General features: G+C 40.6%; 2 protein-coding genes across 2 annotated transcripts; both read left to right on the top strand.

Moving 5' to 3' along the window:
• Positions 1 to 3066: 3066 nt before the first annotated feature.
• On the top strand, positions 3067 to 11676 carry LOC129106122 (CCN family member 5-like). Its single transcript, XM_054617458.1, has 6 exons — positions 3067 to 3073; positions 4164 to 4246; positions 6573 to 6789; positions 8232 to 8480; positions 9641 to 9873; positions 11206 to 11676. Exons 1-6 carry the CDS (start codon positions 3067 to 3069, stop codon positions 11485 to 11487), a joined length of 1071 nt encoding a protein of 356 aa, XP_054473433.1. The 3' UTR covers positions 11488 to 11676.
• A 2010-nt stretch (positions 11677 to 13686) lies between these two features.
• LOC129105304 (P2Y purinoceptor 1-like) lies at positions 13687 to 16229 on the top strand. Its single transcript, XM_054616244.1, has one exon. The coding sequence runs from the start codon at positions 13812 to 13814 to the stop codon at positions 14847 to 14849; it is 1038 nt and encodes a 345-aa protein (XP_054472219.1). The 5' UTR covers positions 13687 to 13811; the 3' UTR covers positions 14850 to 16229.
• Positions 16230 to 18904: the final 2675 nt, after the last annotated feature.

Here is an 18904-nt window from a genome sequence, read left to right as displayed (position 1 = left end):
TCAGTGTTTGATTTGCATTAATTCAAGCTTCATATTCTCTGCAGCGTGAGCTCTGACTGGTCTTTTTAGAATCTGGAGTTGACAAGCCGTGATCTGCGTCATTAATCACCAACAATAGCCCTCTCATTCCCCTCAGACTCTCCCAGCCCTGAAAGGATGCACAGTAGGAATGCAACAGGCCAACATTGTCTGCCATTCAGCATGGATCTGCTTCCTGATTCCAGCTTTTTTCCCAGTTGTCCCTTCACTGCTTCTCTAGGACTGAGGCGCTCTGCAGCCACTCTAACCAGCTCAGCCCAAGTGTCACTGAACTGCTTAACAACTGACCACAGGGGAGTGTGTTCTGCTGTGAGTGAGAAAAATAAGCGTTTACTCTGGCAATATGCTACAAACCAAAGTGCTGTGAACACCTTAGTATCCATAACATAGTGTAGCTAACTGGGCTAAACAGTCCCTCTACCCAGTCAAACACCAAGTCTTTAAGGCATAGTTCAGGTTTTTGGGGTTGTATGGTTCTCCTCCATAGTCAGTGAATTACAGTAGAAGATGTTTGTAGAAACAGACAGGAGTACCAGTACATGAGTAAAGCAATGTACTGCTGTGGACGGGGACAGCAGCAAAACTTATTTTTGACACAAAAAATCTGCTTAATTGTACTCTATATTCAGAATCTTTTCCCTAGTTTACTTTGCCGGGTGAGACAGGGAACTGAAACCGTTGAATATGCTCTCGCCAAATCCACCCAGGCTCCTTTGAATAAGATAGTAATTTTACCTCCCAGGTTATTGTGATATTGGTGAATCCTAACCAACTGATCTAGGCAGGGGTAGACCAGCAACTCCTGTGTTCTGCAAGGTCAAATTATTGTTTATGTCAAAGGAGTCTAGTGGCTTTAAAGAGAGTATAGATGGATACAATAGCTTCAGCTCCCTGATGGAAACATTAACGGTTTAGCTGGCAAGATTAAGCTGTGAAAATATTCAAAATCTAGCTAAAACGTAAAGTGATATTGATTTTTTTTAGCTGTCTAAAATACTAAACAGTACATTGTTTTGCTCCCATGCTGGTACCCTTGTCTGTTTTTACTACTGTAGGTGAAACACTGAATATGGAGAAGAACCTCATACAACCCCTATTCCAAACACCTGAACTATCCCTTTAAGTTAATCATCAAGTTGATTATCATTTTAAACTCTGAAGAAGCCATTAGAGATCAATCGGCCACTCATTGCTAAGTAGCCAACCAATCATCACTAATGAGAAAAGCTGAGTCATTGTCAGTGTATGGATGTGACGTCAGCATTACTGAATGTCATACATAACAATAACCTGAGCGGAAAATGCATTTTGTAAACAAGATAAATACAGAATATCATCCGACTTGTGTTGGAGCTGTAAGGCACAGATGAATACGATATATCCGGGTTTGGATACACACACAATACTTGTTAGTGGATACATTTATCATCCGACTTGTGTTTTAATCATTTGATTTCCTTATTCAAAGGTCATGTATCAACCAGTTGATCTTCAGTGTCCTACATTAGATAGAAACATCACATGCCACTTGACGTTTAGATAATTTGTAGGTCAGGAATGAGTTTTAAGATTCACATCAGTTATCACAAAAACCTGTGATAACTGAAATGACTGATGAACTGATGTGCAGTTCCACAGACAATGAGTTGAAGTGTCCAACAGTCCATTCAAACAGATCCATCTATCTATAATTTAGGCCTGAAATACTCACGGGGCAACAACATGGACATTTATAGCACTACCACCCCACACACACACACACACACACACACACACACACAGAGAGAGAGAGAGAGAGACAAACACAACTAAACTTATTCTTCAGTTGAACTTTGTTGGCAGCTTCATTTTATCACATTTTATGCACGAAACAGCTTGAGGATCTCAGTTTGCTCCGCCAGAGGAGGAACAGCCTGGTCCCTTCATTTATGAAGTGTAATTCACACGGTGAGAAAAGGTTCAGAGAGGACAGATCACCATCCAGATTCCTGTCAACCAACCTTTACCCTTTAAAGGTGACAGGTGTTCATCTCTTCCTGATCACTTTTTATTTAGTTGTGTGTTCATATGTATATATATATATATATATATATATATATATATATATATATATATATATATATATATACATACATATTATATAACAGCTAAAAAATCGACCCTCCATAACTGTAACTTCTTCGAGAGTAGAGAGGACAGCTGCTGTTTGTGCTCACCACAGAAACATTGCAGGCCAAACCGTGCCACCAAGGGGTGAATTATCTGTACTACTATCTGTTCATTTACTGTGGTCGGGCTTTAAACAAGCAAATTAGATGACCATAGATTCATTAAAAAATAACATGAGATGAAGACATTGTCACTGTCAACTGTATTTGCTATTGTTTCTGGGGATTTAGGGTGGTTCAATGACCTGAGGAGGAGTTTGTATTACGTAGTTACAAACAAGTTACACTTGTTGGGCTTTAAAGGATGGTTTTGATATTTTTTAGACTGATTTAGATTTGAAATTTTCGGGCCAAAGCTTTTAAATCAAAGCGATTACGTATTTATTTACTGAAACTCTATCCACGGGAAAAGGCTTTAAAAAAGTATTTGGACAATTGGGTTGTATCTACACACACACACACGCACACACACTCAGGGGGAGGTTTCCAGAGAGACATTGTATGGATGAGCACACATTAGCCTACATTTTGACCAAAATAAATGGGTATGATGAGTGCAAATTTGTAGGAATTGGAGTAAGTTAAATATATATATTCTTCAGTCAACTTTAAAGCCTCTCTCCACTCTAGCTCTGAACATTACCTCTGATAATGTAAAAAATCTAAGAAGGGCCTTTTTATAATGTATGAAAGATGGTAAAAAAACATTTAAAACTTAGACTGGAGTTTCTAGCTCAACATTTGAATGTGTATATAAGAGTTTGAATTGTATTTGTAATAAAGGATTATCTTATCTTATCTTATCTTATTAATTTGAATGATTAGAAATGTCTCAAAAATTGCCCACATCTTTTTGGGTATGGAAGGTATGAATGAAAAAAAGTAATACCTTCTTTCTACGTGTTATTAGTTAAATGCCCAAAAATATTTTTATAAATGTTTTGACGTAGAAGATCATAGGACAGAAAATAAATTATTATGATAAGTAAGGGAAGCTGTATTGATTGATGTAATTCAACCACTAGGTGGAGACAAATACTCAGCATTGTTTCTGCCAGTTCTACAGGAGGATTCTTTGGGCAGACATTCACATCAGTCATCAGCATGTAGTCGGCCTACAGACACATACAAACACATAAATAGTGTTGATTAACAGTGATAATGAAATCATGTGAAATGTATTAGATGTATTGAGGGTTTTTTTTGTCTCAAAGGGGAATGTTTTGACATTTTCAGTCACCTGGGGCCAGCAGAAAAGACATTAGCTGGCACTCATTAATCATCACCTCAGAACAGTTCCCTGCATAGTGAGCAGATAACTGTGATTTCAGAGAGCCATGCATGCATGTTATCTTGAGTCATCTCTGACAGGGAAGTACCGCAGCGAGGGTTTTCATATCTATGAAAGGTGACGCATTGCACTGTGGGATTGTTTGCAAACTCTACCCTCTGCTACTTCCTCATTTTTGAGGGCGGTATATAGATCATGAAATTCTGTCAACATTTGTGGGTATATACTGTGTTTATAATCACCTCATCAAGTTGATATGGCTAAATTGTTAGACAGCTGCCTATTTCCCATCCAGGAGACAGTTAGTCATTCATTCAACTTTATTTGTACGAGAGAGATCTCTAAGGTTATACCCTCATTAACAACGACATTGAGTCAATTACAAAAACAATCACAATCAGGTGTTCAGAAATCAATCGTTGCAGCTTTAATTCAAGTATTAAGTAAAGACCAAGGCAAAGAGAAGGGTTGCTGCAGAGATAGGTCTGGGGGTTTGGATTCGTCTCCACTCACTATTTACTTTGCAGTCCACCGCCTGTGACATCAGAACCTAGACTGTATAAATGAACGAAGCAGGCACCTTTAATAAACACATCTACGCTCTTGTCTGGAGGAGGAGGAGGAGGAGGAGGAGGAGAAGAAGGGAGGGTGACTGGACAAAGAAGGAGCACAGAAGGCAGAGGTGAAGAAGATGGACAGAAGAGACACCCGGCTGATCTGCTCTTTGCTGTTGTTTATCATCACTCAGGTGAGATACATATACATATCTTCTCTGTAAAATGAGAAGACCTTCTGTCTGTTGTAATGAAATTATTTGAAATATGAAATATTATTAGAGAATTTCCGTCCTGTGGACGGTCATGTGGTGGGCTGTGGTGGGCTGTGGTGTGCGTGATATGTGAATGATGCTTTCACCTTATCATTTAAGGTATTTAGGGGAGTTTTTCCTGTGCCGATGTGAGGGTTCCGGGACAGAGGATGTCGCAGGCAAATTTGTAATTTGTGATTCTGGGCTATACAAAATAAACTGAATTGAACTGAATTTAATCATGATGACTTCTGGGTAGGGGATGTCCCAACTGTTTCCACAATGAATTAGATTATGATTATTGGAGGCAGAGAATCGAAACAAACGACTGCCATCAATCATCATATCATGAGGGGAAACACAGCAGTAGTTAGATTATGAAAGTAGTTTTATTCCAGTTTCCTCTAAACAGCTGGCCGGTATACTGATGAGCATGTAAATAATCTATTATTTTTATTTAATTATTTGTTTATTTATTGCACATAATGTTTAATAGATGTTTTGTTTTGTAGATGTGTTACCGTTTTGTTACATAATCATGTTTGATATAATAATGTCAAAGGCAATAATCATAATAGGAATAATAATGCTTTTATATTACTTTAACAGTTAAAAAGTGCAACACATATATGATTAAATACTCACATACAAGTATACAAACAAACCTAGCTACCTACATACATGCATAAATACATACAAGCGTACATACACAAATACACATTTAAACATGCATGAACTGCAGACGCTTAAAACAAACCACAGATTCAGCAGATCTTTTCGAAAAAAGTTTAGGAGCTACATTTGCAGAAGCACGGTGTATATCTTGTACTCCCATGAGGCATGAGCCAAATGTTTACTCAACTCATACTCATTTGCCTTCACTCGCTGATTGTTAAATGAGTCAATGTGTTTCGCAAGTACAGTAAATCCAGGAGTGATGTGAATAACTTGATCATAAAAAGTAAAAGGTAAAAAGAAGCTCATCTAATGAGATAAGATAAGATAAGATAATCCTTTATTAGTCCCGCAGCGGGGAAATTTACAGGATTACTGCAGCGTAGGGTATAGTGCAAACAAGAGACATAGTAAAAAAACAAGATCAAAAAACGTACAAAAGTATTATAAATAAGCAATAAAAACAGTAAAGAATTGACAATAACTGAAATATTATATATACAGACAGAATAACTATTATAACTATTATTGCACAGTGTATTTGTATTGCACAGGTTTTTAGTGTCATGTGGTCTACTTGGAGCAGAGCTGGTTGTGCAACCTGACAGCAGCAGGAAGGAAGGACCTGCGGTACCTCTCCTTCACACACCGGGGGTGAAGCAGCCGGTGGCTGAAGGAGCTGTACAGAGCCGCCAGGGTGTCCTGCATGGGGTGGGAGGTGTTGTTCATCAGGGATGACAGCTTAGCCATCCTCCTGTCTCTCACAACTTCTAGATAATAATCAATAATCATCTAGAAGAAGGCATCGTGCAGTCAGTTTGTTTGACGGTGCCTGTCAGTGGTTTCACATCATTTAGTTCTGAACCTTACGTTTTAGCAAAGGAAACTGACATACTGGAATTATCTGATATGCTGATAGAAAAATACCAGCAGAAAGTCCCCTGGCCCAGTATGAGTAATTTTGAATTTCTTTTGGAATCGCATGAACCTTTAACAGGGGCCTAAAGTGTCATGGGGCCCCCCTGTCCTTGACATACAGAGACATGTACCATCCAGGAATGACAAATAAGAGACAAAACACAACTACAAAGAGATGCAAAACGACTACAAAAAGGGGGAAAACAACCATAACCCATAACAACAACAAAAAGAGACTAACTTACTATAGAATCTGTGTGTCTTGCTTCTATATAAGAGAGGTAGTGGGGCCTTATGTGTGTCTGTGCCAAGGGCCCCAATGTCTCATGATCTGCTCATGCCCTTTACGCTACTGTCACTTGTATGAACCTGTGTAGAGCTGCATAGGAATACAGATGACTCACACTGAGTCCTACAGTTGATCATCAGTGTAGCGTGTAGAGACCAGATTTATGATATTTAATTTTAAGGGTCACTTCACCCAAATCCCCCAAATATGAAAAAGAAAGTCAATCTAGTGAGAATAGTTCAGTGACGTGTGTGCGCCAATACCTGTCTTGGTGCCAAATCATTATTATTATTTTAAATTATTTTAATACCAGTTATGCCAGAGCACAACAAGCTACAGAGCGAATATGTTAACAGCAGATGTGTTTTGCTACTCTGGCTTCAGGTTTTGTGCCAGCTGTGCACTGGGCCATGTCAGTGCCCAGCCACCATGCCACGCTGCCTTGTTGGTATTCCTCTAATGTTAGACAGCTGCGGGTGCTGCCAGGTTTGTCCTAGGCAGGAGGGCGAGGCCTGCACCGACCGGCTGCCCTGTGACACCCGCCGAGGGCTCCAGTGTGACTACAGCGCCAGCTTCCCTGGAGGGCCAGGACAGTGTGTTGGTGAGAACAAAATACGCTCATACCCAAACAGATTAGTTTGGATCAGAGCTGCAAGTTCTGCGCTAATACTGACAAAACTGCAACTGTGTTCCACTTCTCTGCTAATGACCACTAAAGCACCTGTTTCTACCTCGTATGTGTTATTCTTAATAACATAAAGGCAGGGTTGGTAATCTTCTTCAAAAGTATTTCTGATATTTTTGTTTAAATCCACTTTACATCCTGACAGCATTCAATTAGACAAATGCTCTGACAAAAAAAGGTATCTGTGGCTGTCACAGGACTGTAATTCTGTCTGCGCCATCAGTCTCTTCCACAAGCTGCTAGATTGACAGTAGCCATCTTTGTTACTTCACGTTCTTTATGATCATTTTGGGGAAGTGGCTTTGGAAGGAGGCCTGAAGGGACGAGCTGTAAGTGTTGCCGACTTGGCAACTTTCTTGCAAAATTTAGCAACTCTTGGAGCTAATGCTGCTAGCTACTTACATTGGAAAAGAGTTGGCAACACTGGGCGTTTTTAGGTTGGATAATTTTTTTGAATCTAGTTCACTCTTGCTTGTTTCTCAAGATTACCAACCCTGGCTTTTAAGCTAAAATTCCAAACAGTCGATAGTTCAAGGTTCTCAAATTTGAGATTTTGCTACTTTTCTGAGTCTTACATGAGAGCAAATTAAATCTCTCTAAATAACGTAATGATAATATGGGCAGCACAACCTGAGCCAGCTGTTAACGGCACCACTACTGCTATGAAAGAAAAACCCAGTCGCCAGAAAAAAATGTGAGCTTTGTACCTTTTCTGGATATTAAAAAAGGACGTTTCATATCAGCCTAGTTTCACGCTTGGTTAACATTGAGAAACCATTGGTTGGGTTTAGGAAATAAAACTTCTTGGTGATGGTGGTAATAAAAATCATGGTTTGTGTTGAAATTATAAGATAATAATATAATAACGTAATAACGTAACAACATAATGTAACATTGTAACGTAACAACCACAGCAACGTCACTACAGTGAATAAATAACAATCACCCTTACGGGACAAGAACAGGGATCTCCTGGGTGAAAGTCCTGTGTATGTTTGACCCATCCATCGCTTCCCCCAAATACATTTAGTGGACTTTATCCATTCCCCTACATCCTTTTCAGTGGACAGCATTGTAGTGCAGGAGTCACTGGTCTGTTTTATCAATTAACTGAAAACAGGAATATACAGTATATTCCTGTTTTCAGTTAATTGATAAAACAGACCAGTGACTTCATTCCTGACCAAACTGCTGCATAAACCTAAGAGTGTTTTTGCTAATGTTCTTACAGTGATAACTTGATAGCATTTGTCTGAACATGTTTCCCACAACTCACCTCACACTTGGCACGGACGTAATTTAATGAATGTGACCCTTTCGCCCATAACATAACATTCCATTCCCTTTGCTGTTATCAGATAGGAACGAGCTGGGATGTGAGCTGAATGGCAGGAAGCTGGAGGAGGGACAGGTATTTCAACCTTCCTGTGCCCAGCTCTGCCACTGCCTGGGAGGAGGGGTGACCTGCGTGCCCCTGTGCAGCGATGATCTGCAGAGGCCCGTTGATAAGTGTCACAACCCTCAGCTGGTGCGACTACCGGGGCGCTGCTGCAAAGAGTGGGTGTGTGAGGGCCAGGACAACAGCATCTCGTCAAATCCATCAGGAGGTAATGGGGCCCAACACCAAACAAATATGTCTGGAAACATATCAACAGAGGTTAGATGATCAGAATAGCAACTGCTGTTATACAGTCTGGCTATTAAGAGTCATATGAAAGAGTAAAAGGATCAAATACAGCTACTTAGAAGACTGCAGAGGGGCTTGCATCTCATCCCTGCCAGTAAAACTGCGAAGCAATCAACCAAACGCTAAGTCCCAACCCTCTAACGAAGACTGGCCAATCACAGCACAGCATCGGCCAGCTCAAACCAGCATCTGACAACTATTCCACTCTGCAACACAGACTCTCATCAATGGTTTCAGATGTTCTTCATGTTCAGGCTGGTTAAGTGGGTTTGGAGCTCGTCATGGTAAACGTTGTGTAGTATTGATAATTGTTACCCAAAGAGGTTAGGAGGAGATATATGTTTCTAAAAAGTTACCTCTCTACATAAAAACCTGTAGAGTTGACATTAGCAGAGTATGTTAGCACATCTTTACCTAATGTTACCACTTCTATGCTAGCTACTGAAGGTATGCTATATGTATAGCCATGCTGCTTCTGCTTTTTAGGATTGTAACTTGTCCCCTTTAGACTGTGATCTGAAGCTTTAGCTTCTGTCTTTATCTTTTCAACCAGTTTTCACTGATGAATCAGTTTGACATCTTGACATATCCTTCAGACGCGTATTGTAGACCCTTCTGTCTGCTTCTCTCTGAAATCGCTAAATATTTATTCAAAGAGTGCAGTTAGTGACAGTGGGGGCTCCTTGGTAGCTCTCACAGCTTAACAAAGGAGCAGCGCAGGGCGGGGCTTAGCCAAGGGTCAATGGATGATTTTCAGCTATTTCCTGTGGGACATCTTTTAAATTGAAGTCAGCAGGTGTTCGGACACATGGACAAAAAGTAAATACCAAAATTGTTGGTTGTGGCTAAATAAACAGATTTCAATACCAAAGAGGTGTCAGGAAGATCAAACATCTGTGTGTCATCTGTGAGCGCTATTCTTAGCAAACTGAGCTTGCCCTTGCAGAAGTTTACAACATTCCAGACATGCATGTGTGCTGCATTTACTGACTTATGGGCTCTCATCAAAGCTGTCCAATTTAAACAACTTTCAGCTTGGTGCAGAGAGCGAATATTTTCCTCTACTGGGTTTCTTTCCAGGTGAGCAGACGCATCAGGACTACGGGCGTGGGCTGTCCGGCCTGTCGTTCGGCTCCATCTCCAACTGTATCGAGTGGACATCAGACTGGAGCCCCTGCTCCCACAGCTGTGGCCCAGGTGTCTCCATCCGCAACACAAACAGGAACTGGGCTTGCCGCCTGCAGACTGAGACCAGACTGTGCCAGGTCAGGCCATGCCAGATTCTGATGCCGGGGCTCCGAACACTACTGCCGGTCAGTGCATAATTGGATCTCAATATCATATAAATAAAGATTTTACATACAAAATCATTTGAAAATACTGTTAAAAAAAACCACGATATAAAAGAATCAATAACTATAGAGGCTACTAGAATGATTCAATAACTTAAGTCACGATTATAAAACTTTATTTCCTTATTATTATTGTTATTTATGTCCTTTCTGTTTAAAATATTGTTTTCCCTTTTCTTTTAATTCCATAGTGGCATTTTCCCCAAAGACACTATCATTTTATCAATGTCTGTTGTAATGACAGTGTTGTTCTCAAAGAAGATATTTTCCAATGTGGACAATTTGACTTAAACAGATGTGTTTTTAGATCGATTTTTACATATTGTGCTAGCTCACATTTCCCACACAGTTTAAAACAGGTGATAGCACTTTTAGTTTGGGTAGCTATGTTTGCTCTGCACGCAAAGCCAAATTCTACCGCTTTGTCTTCCTGTTTAGATGTTTGGTAATCTCAGAAAGATGTTTGAGATCCTGAAATCCACTCCTAATAATACACACAGGAAGCAAAAAGGCATCTTCTCTGACAAGCTAGCAGTAAGCCAAATAATGACCAAATAATGGCTTACTGCTAGAACAGCTCCATGTTAAAACGTATTATTTTTTACCAGAGGTTTGGTTTATAACTATATCCCAAAGCTAGTGGCATCTGAGGTGTTTAAACTCAAGTTCCTCTTCTAAAGGCATACATTTAAATGTGTGCTGTAGAAGATGATTCACATTGCTAATGGTGAACACAGTTATTTTGGGCATGAGTACTGTTTTTTCCCACACAAGGGGGTCTTTATATTAAAAGTAAGTGTGGGACTATCCCTACATAGTGGCTTCTTATGCAAGCCCCTCTTGGCTGAGCCTGCTCAGAGAGGCTGGTGGAATGTTATTGACTAATGCTATATTCACACCAGAATGATAAAAGCAACAAAACAGCCAAGCATGGCCAGCTACATTGTCGGCGAATCACCGTTGAAGTCTAGCTCTTGTTGTTGGAGATTAGTAACATTGGCTACTGGCTAATTTCATTTTTCATCCATTAAAATGGATTCGTAGTTTATTGCTGTGTCGCTTGTAGTGATGTTTAGGTTACAACAATATGGTAATGAAAAGTAACATTATGTAGTACTCCTCACCAATACAAATTACATTTCATGTTTCAAATGATGTGCTATAATGCAAGAGAAGAAAGGTCTAAATTCAGATATAAAAAGATGTAGCAATCTAGCATTATACACATAATTAGTTATGTAACAAGAGTAACCACATAATTACTACAATGTTTCCTGTCACTGTGTATTTCAGGGTTCGGGGGTGTGCGAGAGCAGCTACAGTTCACCTCTGTCCATTCATCTGGAACAGCAGGGCTGCTGGAGCACCAGAGCCTACCGTCCCAGGTTCTGTGCCTTGACCTGTCCGGAGGGACGCTGCTGCAGCCCCTCCCACACCAGGACAGTGCGGATGGTTTTTCGTTGCCCCCAAGACAGGCTCACTCAGCAGCAGGTGATGATGATCGAGTCCTGCTCCTGCAGCATCTCCAACTGCCGGCGGTCCACAGCTGCCCGGAGTGTCCTGCCTTGGCCGTGAGCTGCATTTGTATCTGGCTCCTAGAAAGATGGGCGGGTCCCGTCTGCAAGGAAAGTGACCAAACCTACACATGACACATGAGGCAGCGTTTCAAAATTATGGAAATATTACAAATAGGATTGCAAACTTGACATTCGACAACAGCTGTTGTAGTAATAGTGCAGTATGAGGCTAAATCCAGCAAATACAGAGTTTTGTAAATTTGAAAATATGTACTGTAATGTATGTAAGTAAGATTTAGGCAGTTATCTGTACCTAGATTTAAAACAAGCACAAGGTAGCCCCACTATGTTACATTTCTATACGACTTCAAATGAATGCTTGTGTTTGCTGGATGTGTAATTAGACAACTTTTTGCTCATATTATCCAAAACAACTTTATATGAGGATAATATGTCATGTTGTGTTTACATCTTGCCCTCAAAAGGCCAGAAAAATATAATACTGCTTTAAAGTCGCAATGTGTTAGATATAGCCGAATTTGAGTTTACAACATTCTAAAACAACGTTCGACCTTATCGACAGAATTTTAAGAGGTTACAGTGTTGATGGTGTTGATGCAAAAGACGTCTGTGTGTTGTGTTGCAGGGAAATCTACTGAAATGAGCACGCTTACAAGGTAGCCCCTGCCCGGTATACGTTCCATCACTTTGTGATCATGAAAAAGAAAAACACCTTTTATTTAAATTACATTTCTGTATTTTAAAATATTAATCAAATAACCACTGTTTTTTAATACCTCTTTGTTAAAGAAATAAATTGACGAATGAGAGATACCGTGTGGATGACCTCACACGTGAAGATTATAAAATAACAGTGTTATTCTGATACGCTCTCAGAGTTTCACCAGTTTGGACGAGTTTTGAGTTTTCTCGCCCTGCTGTTGTATTTGGCTTTTCTTTTTTTCTTTTTATAACTGATGACTAAAATTAGATTAGTAAATTAGATTGTATGGACCAAGTAATAGAGATGAAATGCTGCGCCTTGTTTGTTGGGAACATGTGGCTACATCTTACACAGTGTACCTTTTATGTTCATCTGTAATTAAATTGCATGTTTAATGGCACACAGATTTGCTTCGTAAATCACAAATAATTACACAGGAGGAATGTATGGGTTTTCAGTTTTGATTTCATGACAGCAAACCTTTAGATTGTACATTAAATAGACGATACTGTTGTCAGATTGACATTGAATTTGCATAAAGCAGTCACCATCAAAATGTTCTCATTGGTTGTCTACAAGCATGTACACATTAGTCACTGCCAACCAATCAAGGTTATCTCTGGTAAAAAATCAGCAATTTTAAGCGAGCCAAACGTTGGACAAAATTTACAGATAACAAACTGATTTTAGACGAGGGATGGTAATAATAGAGTTATATGAAAGTTGACTTGACTTTAAATTTTAAAGGGTCATTGTGTAGGATTTTGGGATGATAACTAGGTTTTCAATATAATCACCTGAAACTAAGAATCGTTGTTGTATGTTAGCTTGAAATGAGCCCTTCATATCTACATAGGTAGCTGGTCTTCTTCACAGAGTACCCCAGAACGGCCCTTTAAATTATACAGATTTACGTATCTGAGAGCACTCTTTCAAACCTGAGTTTGTACTGTGCATTGTTCATCTGCAAACGTTAGAATGGATTCCCAATTCCTTTCTAAAAGATCTGATTTTGATTAAAATAAAAAAGCTGCAGTCATTAAGATAAATGTTGTTTGTTTAAATGAAAAAAAAACGTGTAGTAAACTGACTTGGTGGCTTTATGACTAGTGTCAAAAAAAGAATGGCATCTGGTTATCTGCATTTGATTTCAATGTTGGCACACGAGCCGCTTTTTTGTACAAAGTTATTATATAATCAGTGTTTGGCAAGAGGGAGGGAAGGAGCATTCAACACGCAGGGCCAAATCCAAAGCAGCTGGTTTGATATCTACAAGTCCATGAGACATTTTAATATCTTGGTTGTAACTTTAAATAAAAAAAAAAAAGTCATGAGTACAACAGTTAGTTGTAGTAATCTTTCATGACAGGCACATATGACGTAAGTGTTTTCACAGGAAGCGTGGTGTTTTCCTGAGTAAAGCTCTGCGGTGTCGATTTGTTTTTTTTCTGTTTTCAATTTCTGAGCGTGCCGCGTGGCTCTCGGCGTGCATCACAGCTACACCTCCTGAGACTGGAAGTGGGCGGGTTTCGTGTTGCTTTCGTATTCCCCTCTCTTACAGCTCGGAGCGACGCACACGTATAGTACCCAGAGGAGATGTGTGGTTCGAAAGAACGAGGGTTTTAAAAAAAAAAAAAAAAAGTGGGTCTACCAGAGACATGTCTCGAAACTTCACGCTCGGAGCCTGCGAGAGCGTCAACCTGGACTTCACGCACTCCTTCCTGCCGCCAGTCTTCGTCACCGTGTTCATCGTCGGGACGCTGTCCAACATCTGGGGGCTGCGCAGCGTGTGTAACGGCTGGAGCAAGATCGGGAGCATCAACGTGTTCATGTTGAACCTGGGGGTGGCTGACCTGCTGTACCTGTCCACCCTGCCGTTCCTCGTGCACTACTACGCGAGCAGCAGCCGCTGGCAGTTCGGCCAACCTTTCTGCAAGGTGACGCGCTTCTGCTTCAACCTCAACCTGTACGGCAGCATCGGCTTCCTCACCTGCATCAGCGTCTACAGGTACCTGGGTATCGTGCACCCCATGTGGGTGATGGGCAAAATCACCAGCCGCCACTCGCTGGCCGTCAGCGCCCTGGTCTGGACGCTCGTCATCACCCAGATCCTGCCCGACGTGTTCTTCGACAAGAACGACCCGGGCTCGCCCAACTCCTGCTACGACACCACGTCCAACGCGCTGATCCAAGGCTACCTGCCGTACAGCATCGGGTGGACCGTGACGGGCTTCGCGGTGCCGCTGGTCATCATCCTAGTCTGTTACGGGCACGTGGTCGCAGTTCTCGCCAGGAAAGCCAACGTCAACCCGCTGCTGAAGCAGAGGTGCTTGAAGCTGGTGGTGATTCTGGTGATCCTCTTCTCCGTGTGCTTCATCCCCTACCACGTGTTACGAAACGTCAACCTGACCACCAGGATTTTGAAACAGAGCGGTGTCTGCCACGCGAGCTTCCGCGACGTCTACATCGCGCATCAGGTGAGCAGATGCCTGGCGTGTCTGAACAGCGCCATAAACCCGCTCATTTACATCGTCGGCAACGACGAGTTCCTCCTAAAGCTCCATCACCTCAGCAGGCGGGCCCGGCAGTCTCTGGCCGGCTTCACTGGAGCCGTCCTGTACCGCAAACCGACGGAGGTGGACCCGGACTCGCCATCAGAGACTCGCGTCAATAACTCCGAGCTGATGAAAGGATGAGACGTGCACCGCCAGCACTCCCACATTGCAGGGAACAAAGGACGATGATGACCGATGATTAGCTGGATATTAATCTGTCATAAATCATCCGGGTAGCAAGGTGTCAGCTGCGGCGCGGATGGGCAAACTAGTGCAGGATGTACTCTGCAGCTGCTGCACATTATTAAAGACTGAAGTTGTTATTTGCGGCTGGAGCTCATGTTTGCATCTCATGTAGATTTTTTTCAAGTATTCCACCGTGTTGCTGTTCATATTTTTGCACTATTTGACGTATTGCTGTACGCTATGATTGCTTTGTGCAGGTGAAGTCCCGCTCACGGATTGTGCTTAAGCACTTGTTTGTAACTCGAGACATATGGTACTATACGTTACCTTTGCGCTGCTACTGGTGAAGCTTTCGATATCTCCCGTGTTTTATGTGACGTGAAGTAACTTTGGAGCAGAGCCACGTGAACATGTTCCCACAGCTCATGTCATTATAAGACAACAAACACGGATTCGATAAGGAACTAAAACAATGATGTAATTGTTAAGAGAAATATTCTCAGCCTCAGTGAAAGTACAAATACTACACTGTAAAAAAGTCCTGTATTAAGATGTTTACTTCAATGAAATTACAGAAGGATTATCAACAAAATGTACTCAAACACCAGACATTAAAGTACTCATTATGCAGAATGCCACCTGTCAGAATTATTTATTATCAGTGGTGTATAGTAACGAAGTAGAAATACTTCGTTACTGTACTTAAGTCGTTTTTTTGGATATCTGTACTTTACTTTACTATTTATAGTTCTGTTGACTTTCACTTTTTACTTCACTACATTTTGCAAAGAGAACTGATACATTTCCCCTGAAACCTTCGTTACTCGCTACAAAATCAAATCTATCTTTAGAAAGAAAATGAATCATGAGACCAACGTCGGTGACTGTGGTGGAACACAGACTGCAAGCAGGTTAGCGAATCAGTGATGCCCAGGATGCCAGCTAGCGAGCGACTACATGAGTAGAATTTGATAGTAGAATTGAATACGATGACTGGTTTCATGATGGAAGCAGAAACGGAAGCACCTGCTACTCCCGCAACAAACCACGGTGGAGACGAAGACCAACACCCGTGGCCATATCTGCGAGAAATGTTTTCTTCTGTTGGAGTGAAAGATTCTTCGTACCGGATGAAGAGCCTCTTATGCCCAAAGCTACTGAAATATTGGCATTCAAACACTCCCCATCCAACCGCAGGAAACACATTGAGGTAAATGAAGATTAATCCCATGAGCCGCAACGTTAATGTTTAGTTATCATAATTAGCATAAACCTGTTAAGATATCTAGCAGTGTTTCCCACAGGGTGGAGTATATCTGTGGGGGGGAGACAGGTGTCTGATCTTCTAGTTTAACCACACATGGTGTATGTTAGGCTGCTGTCTCTGTTTGTACCTCCTTGTCCTTGGTCATGGTGGCCACAGCACTTAAAATAATAAACTTTATAATTCTCAAAAATCTGACCCTTTGCTTTTTTATTAACAGCATTTACTTGTACTTTTACTTTCAATACTTAAGTACCATTAATATCAGAAAATTACTTTTGATACTTAAGTACAGTAAATATTAGATACTTTAAGACTTTTACTCAAGTAGTATTCTAATAGGTGACTTTCACTTTTACTGGAGTCATTTTCCAGTAAGGTATCTTTACTTTTACTCAAGTATGGCTTTTGGGTACTTTATACACCACTGTTTATTATACAGTGTCACTGGTTCACTCTTATGGGATGTGAAACTGAAACTCATGCAGTCGTCCTGCTACATAGACTCATATATTCAGTTATGGTTGAACTGTTTTAGAGAGCTGCGGATTCAACTGTATTTACCCTCATTGACTGTTGTATTAGACTACGTTAGTTTAAGATATGTATACATAATGTAACCAAACATATTAACTGTTCAAAATACAGCTGTTTCAAACAAATGACTGTACAAAGGTTATAACCAAACTGTGTATTTATTCATATTTCCCCTTCAAGGGAATGAGCCGCCACTAAACAGTGACGCTTGTGCCGCTTGGATCACCATTGAAACACAATGGGGAAGCAACACACAAGTGTGATAGCTCATCCTGCTCACAGGGACTATTGTTTTGTGCGGTGACAGTGAGACAAAGCCTCGTACAACAGTGGGCTCATTGATAAAGTCTTAATAACATGATCATGATCAGTTTTTTTTAGGTGAGGGCTTGATGTGCAAAACTGTGTCAAATAAAAAAAGCATAATAATTCCCTCCAGAGTTTAGTGGGCAAGTACCTCAAAAGTCTACTGAAGTACAGTGCTAGAGTTAGTGTTTTTAAAGTACTTTCCCCCACTGGTTTGGAGATTCTTGATATGGATACAAACACACAAATCCAGTCATCTGTCATAGCAACAAAACACTGCATGTATCCAATATCGTATGGCTTCCCCTGTGGTCTTAAACAGGTAGATGACTTATAATATCTGGCCCACGGCAAAAAAAAGCCTACCTTTTTCTAAATGCTGATAATAATAATAATAATAATAATAATAATAATAATAATAATAATAATAATAATAATAATATGTATGATGACTTATTATGTGAAAAGTGAAAATATGCAACGGCATGACTTACCTGATTGTTTTGCAGGCGTGCTATCAAAAGTGATCAGATGTTTTTTTATCTTCCGGTATGCAGAGGAGAATTCTGTGCCTGCTCAGCAATGCAGGAGATATTTATCTGCCCTGTGCTAACTTCACAAACTGAAGAGAGAATCTCAGGAAGCTGAAGCCGCTGTCTGCGCCCATCTTCTTGAACAACCTCTGTAGCTCTCTGCATGTCCACGTTCAAAAACTATTTGTTCTTTGGAGTTTTTTTTTATCTCTCTGCTGCTATTTAAAAAAAAATCTAGCTTGGTAACACAGCCTGTGATTTACAGAATCAATTCATTTTATGAATCAGGCACAATTAAAATAACTGGTTACCAGTTCCTACTGGTACAGTTGAAGAAACAAGACTATGAAGAACAAGGGAGTAAGAGTTTGGCCTTTCAGAAGAATGGAAATAAATTACACTCTTAAGTATTGCATAATGTGCAATACTTAAGAGTACTGTGTGATTGAATGACAAAAAGCGGAGAACAGTCAGTAATACAACAGGACCAGTAGGAACCGGTAAGTATTTTTATTGGTATTGGATGCATACAGCAAAAGGACACTGTACATTTTTTTAAATTGTAAATATATATCTCCCAGAGGATATGGAGAAATGTTGCAACATGTTCAGCTATTTGTCATACGCAGCATTACAGGAAAGGGTGCAGCCGCTGGGTTCAGACACCTTACTTCTCTGTGACTGTCTAGCACCAAAGGGAAGGTATACTATACTTTTGCTCTGGCTTATGCTTTAAGATGCTTGTTTAAGAAAGGAGATGCACTTATGACTTCTAGTGACTAGTAGTTCTCTTGAATACCTATGTTGAATACACTTCCTGTAAGTCGCTTTGGATAAAAGCGTCTGCTAAATGACTGTAATGTAATGTAATGAAGGTTTAGATGAATACCTGAGAACTGTTTGTCATTACTGGATCCATTGATGAAGGTTCTTTGGAACGGCATCATTAGTGAAGCAGAGCATCCTGTCCTCCGCAGTTCTAATGAAGCAGTAAGTCCAGGTGGGGTGTGGAGCTGGGAGGATTTCACTAAATGACTTATTAGATCTCTGACCTGCTCTGGCCTCACAGCCGATACACAAGTTCCTGGCTTGGTGGGGATTAATGACTCTGTCTTGCTAATCAGACCAGGCTCGTACTATAACATACAGGATCATATAACACAATGAGGTTATACTCTCCATGTCCAACATCCCCCTGACCTATTGAGGTAAACACAAAAGCCACAAGTGGTTTCTGGTTGGACCGAAGGCAGAGCGATAATAATTCACAAGCTACTTCTCGATTCTGCACAAATTAGATTTGCACAAGCCTTTTTCCCACCAAAGCAGTATTGTGTAAACAGTATGTGATGTAATGATGGTGAAATAAC

Source organism: Anoplopoma fimbria, chromosome 17, assembly GCF_027596085.1.
Source record: "Anoplopoma fimbria isolate UVic2021 breed Golden Eagle Sablefish chromosome 17, Afim_UVic_2022, whole genome shotgun sequence".
Classification (NCBI taxonomy): domain Eukaryota; kingdom Metazoa; phylum Chordata; class Actinopteri; order Perciformes; family Anoplopomatidae; genus Anoplopoma; species Anoplopoma fimbria.
The sequence above is the reverse complement of the archived record's forward strand: the minus strand, read 5'-3'. Positions and strand labels throughout refer to the sequence as shown.

Excerpts from the sequence above, each read along its gene's own strand:
- LOC129105304 (XM_054616244.1), top strand. The coding sequence starts at position 13,812 with ATGTCTCGAAACTTCACGCTCGGAGCCTGCGAGAGCGTCAACCTGGAC.
- LOC129106122 (XM_054617458.1), top strand. Across the intron at positions 4,247-6,572 it reads TGTTGTTTATCATCACTCAG|GTTTTGTGCCAGCTGTGCAC; the intron begins GTGAGATACATA and ends CTCTGGCTTCAG. Across the intron at positions 6,790-8,231 it reads AGGGCCAGGACAGTGTGTTG|ATAGGAACGAGCTGGGATGT; the intron begins GTGAGAACAAAA and ends TGCTGTTATCAG.